Below are 14685 nucleotides of genomic sequence, written 5' to 3' on the forward strand. Positions count from 1 at the left end.
GTATGATATCTCCCCAACTAGAATTTAAACTTTTTCAGGACAGGGACCATGGACAGCTAGCTGGCACTGCGGTGGACAGAGCACAGGCACTGGAGACAAGAAGGCTCCTTTCCCTGAATTCAAAACTGGCTTCAGATATTTAGTGGCTGTGTGACTCTGAACGAGTCACTTCATCCTCTTTGTCTCAGTTTCCTTATCTGCAAAATGAACTAGAGAAGGAAATGGCAAACCACTCTGGTATCTCTGCCAAGAAAACCTCAGATGGGGTCACAAAGAGTTGGACATAGCTGAGAAATAACAACACACACACAAACACAACGTTTTTGCCTTTCTTTGAATTTTCAAAACTTAATACAGTGTTTGGGACATAGCGGGTCCTAATAAATGCTTACTGACTTACTGGGCCCCCAGAGCACTGAAATGGAAGCTCCTTTTGTTTGAATCCTAACGTGGCCCAAACCCTGCTCCTTCCTCCTAACCCCACCCTGACTGCCCCCAAACTGTTGCTGTTTTGATCATATTCTTCCCTCTCCTGTTCAGACAAATGAATTGTTAAGCTAAGAATAGAGCATTACAAACTGAGCCTTTACATACTGGAGAATTAGGAATATTTGGAGAAGAATTGCTGCTTCCTATCACCTACAACAGAGTGGAAAGAACATTAGCTTAGAAAGCGGAGGACCTGGCTTCCAGTTCTGCCTCCAATGTTAACTACCTTTTGAACAAATCACATAACCACCTCGGGCTTCACTTTTTTCCCCTGTCAAATGAGAGGAGGTTCTATTACATGATCCCTGTGGTCCCTTACAGATCCAGAACTCATATCCTTAAAGTACTCAGGTTTTTTTTCCCTTCACTCTTTTTAGGAAAGCATATAATACACATCCAGAGCATAGCTTGAGATAGGAAGGCCCTGTGCCACCATAGATGCTACCAGTCCTGGCTGTGACATGTACTGGCCATGTGACCCTCAATACATTTAGGGGCTTGAACTTAACAACCATTCAACTTTTAGAGTCTCAAACAGAATCTGGAGTTCTATTTGGTTTTAGAACAACTCATTGCCAGTCAACCTTAATGGATTTTCTAGTAGCATCAGTAAGTTAGTGGATGAGAGGGGACAATGTAACAATCAGAATTCTTGCAAAGCCCTTGATAGAATAACTTAATTTTACTTTCTTAAAGTTATCTCAGATAGAATCAGGAGGTCCCACAGTGGCCCTATGCCCATCAACAAAGAATGAGGAATAAGACACCATAATAATTGAAGACTGACGTTGCAGGAACTGGCACTGTTTGGTCAGGAGAAGGCTGAGATGAGTTCTACCTTCAGTTATCTGAAGGACTGCCATGAGGAAGAGGGAGAGCTGAGACTAGCGGATGAGATTACATGAGGACATTGCAGGCTTCAAATATCTAAAAAGGAGGATGGTCCAAGGAAAGACAAGATGATACAATAAGAAAAGATCTGATCAAGTCAGAGGAGCTGGGTCCCAATCTCCAATTTATTCCCGCTTGCCTGGGTAACCTAGGTAAACAAATGTCTTGGTTTCTCTGAAGCTTCGGGGTTCCATTTTCCATGTGGTACAAAAAAGTACGAATGAAAGAATTTGGACCTGCCAGAGAGAAACCATCTTAACAGGGACAAAACTAATGTCATGGAATGATGTTATTAGGAAGCATGATTGGATCTTAAAGTACTCTAAACTCATATATCCTCAAGAAACTGCTCAAGATGTAATAATTGTCTACTTAGGTAAATGAAAAGATGTACAGAATCGTGTGTGTGTGTGTGTGTGTGTGTGTGTACACAGAGTTACACATATGTATATCTGCAATACTTGGCAGTTACAGGAAGTTCTCAAGAGCTCTTGTCTTAATTTTGAGCTCTGTTTAATTCCTTCACTTGCTCACTTTTCCTCCCAACTCCATTGGCAATCAATAAAACTCACTACATTAGTATAGGTTTCCAAGGCATCAGATGACTCAGGCCAGGATAGCAGCCTACCATGTTCTGTGGCAAACAATTAAGTTACTTGAACCAAAATCTGGTACAGACAGAGTTGCTACCTCCCTACTGAGGCACATATTTAATGAAGTGGTTTTCAAGTAAGTGAAACTTCACTAAATCTCTGTGAAGTTTATACTTAGAAAAACTCAGTGTAGTCACATTGGCAGAGAGTGTATGCAGGTCACCGACTGGGGCCTGTTTAGCAGCATGTGAGTGTAGGGCAGAGAAGGCAGATGTAGCATCTCCTGAGGTTTGGTTTGGCAAAAGATTAGGGGAGTGAGGAATTCAAGGGGCATGGTCACCTATAGTATCAAAACTGAGAAGAGAGGAAAGTGAGGCCAGAGCAGAGGCAAACTGGGAGCAGAATAGGAACTACTGGCTACGGTGTGTCTATAAAAGGAGTTGAAGAGGCAGAAGACTAAGGGAAATATGGGAAGGCCAGAAAGTAAGGATCAGAAGGAAGAGTGCAAGGATAGGTGGCTTCTAAATGTAGCCTTTAAATGAGGAGAAATGTTTGCCTGGGAATTTTTTTTTTTTTTTTTTGGTTTTAAATAAGCTGAGAGAAAGGGGATGGGTGCCAATCAAATATATATGTGTGTATGGTATGCATGTATGTACACATGTACATACATGTATGTATTTATAACTAAAATACTCATGTGAGTGTGTATGTTTATGCATTCATGTACATATGTATACATGTGTGTAGACAAATAATCCACAGTACAACTCTTTGAGTGGTCTTTTATGGCGCCTTCTGTGTTCATTGCTCAGAAATGTTGACTGGCTTCCAGGCCCAAGTTCTTGTCATTATTCTTCAGGTTGTGCTGTAGGAGAACATAGAGAGGCCAGAGAATTCCTTCCTTATTGGAGGTGAGATATGGGGCAGTCACCATTTTATGAGGCAATCCACTTAATGGTCCCAGAAGCTTCTGGGACACATTTAAACTATTCTATTCCGTTCTCCAAAGTACCAGAGAAAGCTGCCACTAGGACTGTTAACAACGGCATCCTCACCCCAACCCTGAATAAGCAAATGACTGTAGAGGCACACAGTTGTATACTGCAGAGCCAGAATGGTAGAAATGGACTCAATGGGATCTCAAGAGCCAGAAGGGACCTCAGAGAACATCTAGTCCCATCCTTTCATTTTTAAGGATGAGGAAATTGAGTTCTATAAGGTGAATTTCTTGCCCAATGTCACATAGGTAGTAAGCATTAGAGGTGAGATTTGAAACCAGGTTTTCAGAATCTAATTTCCACTGTATCATGCTAACTATTTACTGATTTGTGGGCTGGGAGATGTTCAACAGGTAGAAATTCTATTAAAAGATATTGAACTATTATAAACATAAAGATACCCATGGGTAGGAAAGTATTTTTGTCCTGTAATTTTACCTAGGGCTGCATTCACAAATGCATTTTCTCTGTATCCTGCCTACTCTATGTAATGGGAATGGTTCTTAGTTCCATATACTTGCCTGCAGATTCATTTTAGAGAAACAAGACATTCCTACATGTTCGGTGCTCCTATATACCATGCTTTATAGTCTGGAGACTAGCTGAGGGGAGTCATGTCATCAAGTGAGACCTTGGACAGACTTCCTAACACTTTCCCCCCTTAGTTATTATTCTTGCATACCTGAGTCATTAAGTTTCTGACAAATTCCTAGGGAGCTAGAAATATATAGGAAATGCTCATCAGTGGGGAAGGATCACTCCCTTAGCTCTGGGGAAGTAACAGCATATTTAGGTCATGAGAGCAGTCTTTGGAAAAACTGGAGAGTGGATGAGGTTTCCATTCTCCCACATCCATTTTCCTCCTTTATTTCCTCCACTTTTGCCACCTCAAACAATTGTAATGCTCAAAGATGCCGAAAGGGACATTTGGGAGTGGATGTAACAGACAATGCCATGTCTCTTCTCCATTTATAATGCTGCAAAGTCCAAAACAAGCTCATGGAGGAGGGAAAATTGTTGAGAATGGCACTACGTGGGAAGTTTAGTTTTCTCCTGTACAGGAGAGTCTTGGCATTGTGGCCTTCTTCATGGTGCTGCATCCCAGCTGTTGGAACTTATAACAGTGCCATCAGCAGAAAGCTTAAAGTCAGAGAGAAGTAGGCTTGGCAGAATACATCTTTTACTGGAAGCGTCGAGTTGGTAGCAGTCTACACTCCCAAATTTCATCCCTACAAATTTAGATTAGGTAACATGTGTGTGCAGCCCATGTTTCAACTTCTCTGTTATGGCTGCTAACTCACCATGAAAGCACCAGATTAGAAAGCAGTTGCTCCTGAATAAAGGGTAAAATGGACAGGATGGGCCACGAATCCCATAATACACTAAAACCCAGTCGGAGGTACCTTATATCTGCTAACACACTCATCCATAGGCCAAAAAAAAAATCTGAGATAACTTACCTTAATTCTAAAATGCTAATGGAATTTCCTGATGGAAATATTCTCCTTACAAAATTGAAGTCCCCAATATAAACACTGCCATCAGGGCCAGATGCTAAAGCAACTGGAGCAAAAAGTTTATTGTTGTGGGCCAGACCATTGCAGTTGGTGCAGGCAACACTTCTCTGGTGTCCATTTCCCATGATGGTTGAAATTACTGGAGGTTGCTGGGAAATGAACATGTTTTCTCCATTCCCTTTATGCACAATTCCTAGAAAGAACAAAAAAAGGAGGGGGATTAGATCATCTTTCATATAGCCTTGGTGACTTGCTGTTTTCTTTGACATAATTTGAGCTATAGAAAAATCTTGGGGATGGCATCTAATATCTGAGTTTTAGCCCCATCTTACTATTGTTTGGTAGTATGTATGAAGCAAACTATTTTAGGGTTTTTTTTTCTAGTTTTTTTTTGCAAGGCAATGGGGTTAAGTGACTTGCCCAAGGTCACATGGCTAGGTAATCATTAAGTGTCTGAGGCCAGATTTGAACTCAGGTATACTCCTGACTCCAGGGTTGGTGCTCTATCCACTGTGCCACCTAGCCGCTCCCAAAGCAAACTATTTTACTGCCCCTCATGCTTCAGTTTATTTTGGTGTCTCTCCTGCTTCAAATGAGATATTTCTTTAGCTGTAAATTACACCTTTCTATTTTAAGGTTATTTCTAATTAGGCTGAACAAAGTACAGTTGAACAAATCACAGCCAACTAATAATGATTTCCCTGTTCATTTTACACTGTACATTTAGTAAATGAACCTATAATCTCATCATTTTGGATGTCCTTCCAATTATGCTGATCTCAGCCTATCCCAACCTACCCATCCTGGGTGAATTTGCCATGCCATTCCACAGGTTCACCACAGGGAGTCTACTCAACATCCTGGAAGTCTTCTCTTTCTTCTAATTTCAAAAGAGTTCCAGCATACTATATAGATTGTTCACTTGTAACTCCTTGATATTACCACGTTCAACCTGGACATAATCTTTTTCAATCCTATATTTCCCTGGTGACATGCTTTACATCTATTCTTTTTGGAATCTCCTTACTGGTCACATGGGAGAGTATGTTTTCAACCTACTGTGTATATTGTAATGATATTGTTATATCGTATCAGTAAATTATTGCTATCCATGGCTAATTTTTCATCTCTAACTCGTTTTCTCCTGATACCTATTTGAATAGAGGCAGCTGACTCACTTGAATGACCCTCCTAGAGATATCCTCAGGAAGGTGATTTGCCACTGTTGCAACCAAAAATTTATGTATCCATTTATTTATCACTAGGGCATCCTTTCTGTATTTTCACAATGCAAAGAGAGACTTCCAGGCAGCTTCTGTATGGTGGGATTCACTATTATTTCTTCCTTTCACCAGTGGAGATAACAGAGATACTGACTACATTTACCAAAACATTGATCAAACACTTTTGAGGGTTCTACTTCCAAAGTCTCCAATTCCAAAGATATCAAAAACTCCAGAGCAGGTAAAATGTCCAGGATGTGGAATCACATTCGAATAGATTGGACCAGAGGGACTGCCAAGAATTGAGTGAGCACTTAACTCCTGAGCAGTCCTATCTACTTCACTGGCCACTAGTATTGCTCTACGTACTCTGAAAAATGCTTCCCTCAATTTTCCCAGCACGTGGCTGTTGACTCCAGAGTCCCACAATAGAAAGTATTGATCTCTCAGAGACAGTAATATTGCCAGCCCAAATAAATAAGAGAATAAAACATGCACAACAATATGACATCAACATTATGAAACAGAGTCGGAAGCTGCCTTCCAGGAAACTGAAATCCCATTTACCCTATATCTCTTTGACTTCAGATCCTATTCTTTCTCCTCCCCCCTCCCTCCTTGGGGCTTCTTTTCAAAGGCAGAACTTTTCTCTTCACTTTGTTAATGAGTCTGATTTGGTAGTGTAGTCATTTCTTAGAATTCTGAATATTTAATTAAGGAAGATGAATAGAGCAGTGCTTCATGCTCCCAGGACAACATTTACTTTGAAAACTGACTGTATACTTCAATGAGGATTGGCCATGCCTCAGTGTATGAAAACAGGGCTGACCAGACCCCAGTGGCACTGAGAGGAACTCTTCCCCTCATTAATAACTGAATCTCCCACCAATGAGACCATAAATGCAGAAACTGCTGTGAAGTATGTCAACTGTTTCAGCAATACACTGTAGGGCATGGTATTCAAAAATCTTTCCAATTATTGGCTTAGAAACACCAGATGGGGTATTAACATCTATTTTCTCAGGTAGATCTCATATGCGCGTCCGTGTGCATGTGTGTATCAAAATGATGCTATACTTAACCATTACCCTCAAAATGACATGGTATTACTACTAGACTCCTGCCAATTTGAAAAAGCCCCAGTAAAGATGGCTATGCTAAAACATTCTTCTAAGTCTGCAATTCTAAAACTCCCCTATTCCATTAGAAAGCCCAGCACTCCATCAAAGAAGAAGAATGATTAAAGGAAATAAAACATAAGGCAATGTACTTTCTGATTACATCTCAACAATTTCTGCCTTGCTTTCATGCAAGGAGCTGAAGTGCCGATGTCCTGAAATTACCATTCCTGTTCAAAGCTGGAGCAATCGGAGCAGAAATGGGCAAGCCCCTTTTGTATTGCATTGGCAAAAATAGATCATTTTGAAGGTTGTTTTTGTTGTTTTGAGAATCTGTTTAACCTTCCATTATACAACAGTGGGGCAGGCGATCTAGCAACAATGATTTAACACCAGTTCTCCTGCAAGAGGTTGCTCTAGAAATATTGTGTTTATGTTCCTGGAACTCTTGATCAATTACCAGTGCCCCCTTTCCATTTTCCTCCACCATCAATGCTCATTTTGAAAACAGAAGCAAGTGATCCTGAAACTTAGTACACAATATTTATGGGAAAGGCCAGATTTCTGCTACGCTTTGGCCATCAGAGTCTGCAAAGAAAGCCCACAGGCTCAGGCCTGTTGGAGTCTGGGAGCAGGGCACCGTGTCTTTACTCCTCCACCTTCTCTCTCTCCTGTTGCAAAAATTTAAGTCAGTTGTGCAATAAAGCAAATGTACCACTAAACTAAGCACTTGACTAAACCTTCCTTCTTTACTTGGAACTTTGGAAGTTTATAAAGAAGGCTGAAATGAAAATTTCCCTCAGAAGCCAGAGGGTGGAGCTTTATGCTGATTTTAGAGAAGACACCATTTTTCAAACTTATGAATGAGGGCCACAATTCATATTTTTCTCAGCACATGACTGAGGGTACAGAAAAACAAACTGGGAGATAGGCCAGGGTAATCAATGGAAATGCCTGTCCCTGCCCCATGGCAAAAATTGCTTGGTTGACAGAAGCTATTGCTTTATTTCTAAGGCTGAGAAGTTTGAGGAGACTGTTTATTTATCTTCAAGAGATGACAATCCTCAAACAGCAAGGGCCTAGGACAGCTTCCTCCTTCTCAATCATGTTCAGAGCATGCACCAATCATTGTTAACGCTCATCTGGCAGCCAACATTAGGGAATGTATTTGCTATGACAGCAAATGGCAGCCAAGCAACCTGGTTCTATGATGTGATGGGTGAGTAATGTTGACTGTAAATGCCTTATCACTTCAAAGACCTGAGTTCTTCTAAGACGGACTGTTAATTTGAAAGCTATCCTGTATTGTACGATACAAGTCCTTGGTATGTGTGACTCCCCCCTCCCAGAAACATATAGCCAATGAAAGTAGATAGCATGTGTGTATGTATGGACGTATGTAGGAATGTATGTATGCATATATGCATTTGTATATACACACATTTCAGGCACAATGTTTCAAATTATCCCTCTATAGTCAACAGCTAATTTGCAAGAAGATATAATTTCTACAAGTGAGGATGACAAATGGTCTGGAAATGCTACCTACTGGAAACCACACTGAATAAGGGATTTAGAGCCAAAGAAAAACAGAAGAATTGAAGGACAGCAGGCATCCAATCTAATTAAAATGTCTTTTTAACTAGTAAGACACAATTGGGGGGTGATAGACTTGTTTCTAATCTGCTCTCTTGGATTAAAGAGATGCAGCTGCCTAAAGAGTAAGCTTCTCCCCCCCTAAATTGAAGGAATTAGAGCAGGAGAATTTGGAGAGACTTTCCTCCTGCCTTAATCGGTTAGCAAAGATCAGCTGACCCGAGGGGAAAATATCACTGCTTTCCAAATTGGTGTTTCCAAAGGATTTATCATTCCTCCTTAGAAAACAGTTTTGTGGGTGGGATTTAGATTAGCAATACACCTCAGGAGAAGTGTTTGTGTCCAAGGTCACACAAAAAGGCAATGGTGGAGTTGGCTTTAGGCCTGCTTCCTGGCATTCTGACGGGATCTTTGACCAGCATGGGGGCTTCAGATGTAATGATAAAATGGACAAATGCTCCCTTTCCCAATGTGAAGCTTCTGACTTAGAATACACCCTGAGACATAACTTGGCACCAAAGAATGAAAAACTAATTAATGGCGAATTAGCATGGAAGAGACAAATTCATGCTAGTCAGGAGGCCCCAAAGCCAACTTTTCGCAATCATTTCCTTCTGTCCTGTGCTTTGAAGGTGGAGAATGGTAAACTGCAAGATGATACAGATTCCAGGGAGCTCACAGCTGGAGGTGGCCTTGATTGAGGTCAGTTCCCTCTTTTGTGTTTAATGTCAAGGACAAGCATGTGGAAAAGACAACCCATATGAGCCAAGAAAAGTGCGTGAGTAAGAAGCGGTTTCTGAAAATGTCAAACTGTTTCCAATCAAAGCCCCAAACCTAATAATTTAATAAGTGACACATGCCCTTTCATATTTGTACTATTTAAACTTTAGCTCTACTTTTGACAACAGAAAAATAAAAAGCTGACATTTTCAATGGATGTTGTAGTCCTATTCAGTTATGAAACCTGGTGGTCCTTGTGATCTTTGCCCAATACACTTCCTGAAAGAGGGAAATGAACTTTGGACTCTTCTTTGAAAAAGGAGAAAGAAAAAGTGAGAAAATGATAGCAATCATGCCACCTACATAGTTCTTAAAAATTGGAAGAACACAGCTTGATTTTTTTTTTTCAACAAGTGTCAAAAGGAACCTGTGGGTGAGAAAGCCGCTTTGGAAAGACCATTTTGGAAATGAAACAAAGATATTTCCCCTTTGAGTCAGAAACTAACTCGAACTTTATAAGAGTCTTGTGCCCTTTGTGCCATTAATATTAAGATTCTCCCCATTTTATAGTTGAGAAAACTGAGGCTCTAAAAGTTCAATTGGCAGGGGTGTGACTTGAAGTCAATTCTTCCTGACTCCAAGTCTAGCACCATAGCTGCTATGAATATAATTTGGTGGTAGTAGTCAGGGTGGAGTGGTATGCTCAAGAGAGGCTTGTAGGAAGCTAGCTATAGTAACATGAAAAAATTGCTCTAAATCATTGCAAATTACAGCATCTCTGAGGTACCACCTCACACCTCAGATTGGTCAATATGACCAGAAAGGAAAATTATCGGTGTTGGATGGGATGTGGGAAATCTGAGACACAAAGGTATTGTTGGTGGAATTGTGAGCTGATTCACTCTTTCTGCAGAACAATTTGGAATTATGCTCAAAGAGTGATAAAACTGTGCATACCCTTTGATCCAGCAATACCATAGTGGGTCTGTATCCTGAAGAGAACCTGACAGAGGGTAAAAATCCCACATGGACAAAAATATTAATAACAGCTCTTTTTGTAGTGGCAATTTGGAAATTGAGGAGATGCCTATCAATTGGGGAATGACTGAACAACTTGTGGTATATGCATGTGATGGAACACTATTGTTTTATAAGAAATCATGAGGGATAGGATTTCAGAAAAGTCTGGAAAGTCTTGAATGAATTGATGCTGAGTGAAATGAACGGTGCCAGAAGAGCATTATACACACTAATAACAACATGGTGTGATGATCAACTATGATGGACTTATTCATTTCAGCAGTACAATAATCAAAGGCAATTTTAAAAGACTTGTAATGGAAAACATCATCCATATCCAGAGAAGAAACTGTGCATTTTAAATGAATAGCAAAATTTATTATCAATTTTTAAAAGTTGTCTTATGTATTATGTCATTTTTTTCTAATGTTTTCTTTCTTCCATTTGGATCTATGTTTAGCATGGTTATAAATGTAAAGCCTATATCAGATTGCTTTCTGTTGGGGGATGGGGGAGGGAAGGGAGGGAGGGAGAAAAATGTAAAACTCAAAGTCTTGCAAAAATGACTGGTAACAACTACCATTGCATGCAGTTGGAAAAACAAATAAAATATAAAAAAAGAAAGGCTAGTAGACAGCCACAGACAGACATTCTTGGGTTCAAGAGGCAACTATTGTGATGGAAAGCCTTTATATCATTCATTCAAGCATCATCCTAAATCCTGGTCTCAATCCTTGTTACATGGGATGTGCGAGGCATGTATTCATGTCTTGAATTTTACTTTTATACTTAAGCTGCTGTTCCTCTAAACTGGATTCTTTTGACCTCTACCCTTATCAGAGTAAGAGAAGACTTGTACATTGTCATCCTTGGTTTATTTATGCTCTGCTTTATTCAGATGTCTTATATAATGTCAATTAAGGAGAATTTCATCTTGAAACAGTGATAATGCCCCAAGCCTAAAGTCAAAGGTTTAGTTAATTCCTCCAACTCATGGTAACTGGTCTCAGTGGAAAAAGTCAGCTATGGAAGCACTTTTCCACCTAGCCCTTAGAGGCACTAAAAATCACTGCCCTTAAGGATGCCTTAAGGATTCAATATTTGGAATAAAGTTGGCCTACTGGTATTTGGATAGTACTCAGTACTAATGGGGCTGATGGTTGACACTCTCCTCCATGCCTGTACTAAATCTCACATCACACCATAAGCAGTGTGGTACAGAAGCCAGAATAGTGAGGTTGGAGTCAGAGGAACTGGCTTAAAATCCTATCCTTGTCACTTTCTTGTGTGACCTTGGATAACTCAGTCTCCTTCTTTGCAAAATGCAGGGAGGGGTTGGGGAGAGTTGGGCCAGATGATCTTTAAGGACTCTTTCAGTTTAAGAACTAAGAACCTATGAACTGTTAAATCTCTCATGGAGTTACTTCCCATCCCTCTTTGTTTTTTTGTTTTTTTGTTTTTTTTGCTAGGCAATGGGGTTGAGTGACTTGCCCAAGGCCACACAGCTAGGTAATTATTAAGTGCCTGAGACCAGATTTGAACCCAGGTACTCCTGACTCCACCTAGCCGCCCCTTCCTGTGCCTCTTGATTGAAACCCAAGCAGTGATTGGCTCTTGGCTTCCCTGACTTCCTTCATCTCCTGGAGGCTTTTCCTGGTCCTTTCAGATACTAATGACGTGTCTTTTCAGATAACCTTCCATCTACTCTGTACATATCTTTGTATGTAGCTAGTTATTTACATGTGTCTCATCCAGGAGCCTGTATATTATTTGAAAGCAGGGATGTATTGTATTTTTCTTTGTATTCTCAGTATATATCTGACACATAATGCTTACTTAATAAATGTTTATTGTTGGCACTTTGTCATGACGTCTGCATGTAGATGCTGTTTTTAAATGTAGGTCCCCTAGTATTCTGTGAGTTAATTTGGCTGAACATTTTACTGTTTCTTTCTTTAGCAAATCATCAAGTGCATAAAATCTTGAACAAAAATGATCAGGCTTCAGTGTAAGAAGGCAGTGGGGAGTGGGGGATGAGGTGTGTGAAAGAAAAGTTTCAGAAATTTCAGAGAGTTCTAAGTGTGAGCTTAGAAGGTTTGTGAAATTTGGCAAAAATAAAAAGGTTCATAAAAACCTTCAGTTGGAGAAATTTTGCTCCTGGTGTCCGATCAACACAGGAGGTCAATTTTAGCATAGTAGTTTATATGAGAAAGGCTTTAAAATTCAAGAGAATTTTACAATATAAATGAGCTTGTCTGTGGGAAGGAGCCAGACTAAATTTTCAGTTAAAAGAGGAGTTGGTGAAAATCATTATTGTCACAATTTTGGCTACTTAAAGATGAGGTAGAAATTAAAAGGAGGGAAATTTGGCTTTGAAATGATCCTAAAAGGTGCAATATGACCACTGTGTGAATTTAAATTTTTATCAATGGCCTACTGCAGGTATACTCAATTTCCTTGTTTGTCTCTGGTGGGTTTCTGGATAAATGTGATATTGGTCATTTACTCTGGGATCTAGATATTAAAAAATTTAGACCCCTGCACCCAGACCACAGTCCCAAGTCTCTCCCGCCTCTAAAATCTGGCTGTGGCAAGCTGGAGGTGGTGGTATGGGGTATAAGGATTTTCCCTTCTGCAGTTGCCTCTTGTCTTAGAAAGGAAATTCCATGTTGTCTTGTTCTCTTTGGCTTAGAGGTGGTCTCAAAGGATAAGAATACCTGCCTTTCTTGGAGCTCTTTTCCCCATTGTTTTTTTTTTTTTTTAATTTTCCAAGGCAATAGAGTAGTGACTTATCCAAGGTCACACAAGTAAGTATTAAGTGTCTGAGTTCAAATTTGAACTAAGGTCCTCTTGACTCTAGGGTTGGTGCTCTATCCACTGTATCATCTAGCTTCCCCTTCTTTTCCCTTTTCTGAGGACTGTGTAGCTAAAAGACTCTGTGGCTTATTTTAGCCAAAAAGGTGTTCTAAAGCATCCCATAGCAAGAACAGTTCAAACGGGTTCTGGGAAAGATATCTCAATTGCCCAGATATGGTTCTGCTGCAAGCTGTAGCATCTGTCTCCAATATTTCATCTGCAAGTATAATATGTATATTTTCCCCTCCCATAGCCTCGAGCTTTGTATAACTCCCTTCTGTGCCTACTTTTGTGAGGTATGAGTGTATGCATGTGTGCATGTGTGTGTGTGTGTGTGTGTGTGAGAGAGAGAGATAGGGAGAGAGATAGTTACTGTAAATTTCTCATATACAGATGATTGGGCTAATTTTCATTTTGATCAACAATGATTTACACATTTGTCTTTGAGCTCAAATTTCTTCATTATGATCAAGGTATAATTTGAATTATATATGCTTAGTAAATTTAAACTTCTGTTTTCTAAGCCTTGTGAGAATGTAAGGTGTTGGGAAGAATCTGTTAAGACACTACTGCCAATGTGAAAAACGTCCAAGTTCAGAAGACTCTTGAAATATGTTTCCATCTGTTTCCATTAACCATGCAGGTAAAATACAGAGAATTCTAATATGGCCAGGCATATCTGAGGTCCACAGATATGGCAGCAGAATTGTAGTCTCGTCTGGCCTTTCTGTTTCTGTTCACTCACTAAGGTTGTATTTGCTTGTGCAAACTGGGAAAGAACTTTGAATGGCCAAGGTGGAATGCTTAAGTTACAATCGTCAAAGTGGAAAATTAAGTCTTGAGATTTATAGCTTTGGTCTCCAGATCCCCCACATAAGCATAAATTCAACAGACAGTTGGTAGACAATTGGCAGAGGTGTGACTTGAAACATTACAATTAGTCCCTGTGAATAGTGGACTAAGAGGATTTAGATTTTTGGCTTTTTCTGTAGCTCCATATGTGTAGGTTGAACAAATCACAGTGTTAAGTCAGCCTTTCCGCTCTGGCTATTTTAAAGTTCATTTTAAAGTGTACACTGTAGCTCTAGGAAACTACTGTGAGGCAAGAATCTCTGGCCCAATAGCCACTGGCCTTGACCCAGTGTAATGTGTGGGGTCCCTGACTTTCTTCTCGTCTCTCGTCTCTGACCAGCCTTTGCAGTTTGATTTCCCATTTTGGTGATCATTCCTTGGACACACAACCTCCTCTTCCTCATTTGCTGACCAATTTCAAGGCCCTGTTTGGATTTGGAAAGATATTCTTCTGGAAATAGAGAAAGAAGTTCCAAATAACAAAGGCAAACCCTGCAAAAATAAACTGTAGTAATTCCCTTGGGTAGGACCATAGCTTAATTGAGCAATGAGTGAATGGAAGAAAAAGCCCCATAGTCTTGCTGCATAGTACATCCACACATGTCTGCATTGAAATATAGATGTGACTTGTAAAAGATACCTGAACAGCAGAACAAAATAAGCAAAGGATAGAAAAACTCAATAATAATAATAAAGAAATAAAGACATGTAGATCAGAAAAGGTTTGGACCACAGTGAAGCAAGACACTTTGCCCATATTTAAAGAGCAGCTTTTTTTTTTCTTATGAAAAGGGATAAAAAAGTCAATGTTC

At 39.9% G+C, this 14685-nt stretch overlaps 1 protein-coding gene across 6 annotated transcripts in view; it reads right to left on the reverse strand.

Moving 5' to 3' along the window:
• The window catches only part of TENM1 (teneurin transmembrane protein 1), a 1637812-nt gene that overhangs the window by 85112 nt on the left and 1538015 nt on the right, over positions 1 to 14685 (reverse strand). For all 6 annotated transcript variants that reach the window (XM_074202813.1, XM_074202814.1, XM_074202809.1 and 3 more), the window contains one exon: positions 4432 to 4681. In XM_074202813.1, coding sequence (XP_074058914.1) covers positions 4432 to 4681 — 250 coding nt within the window. The remainder of the gene's footprint in view (positions 1 to 4431; positions 4682 to 14685) is intronic.

This window comes from Macrotis lagotis, chromosome X, assembly GCF_037893015.1.
Source record: "Macrotis lagotis isolate mMagLag1 chromosome X, bilby.v1.9.chrom.fasta, whole genome shotgun sequence".
NCBI classification, from domain to species: Eukaryota; Metazoa; Chordata; class Mammalia; order Peramelemorphia; family Peramelidae; genus Macrotis; species Macrotis lagotis.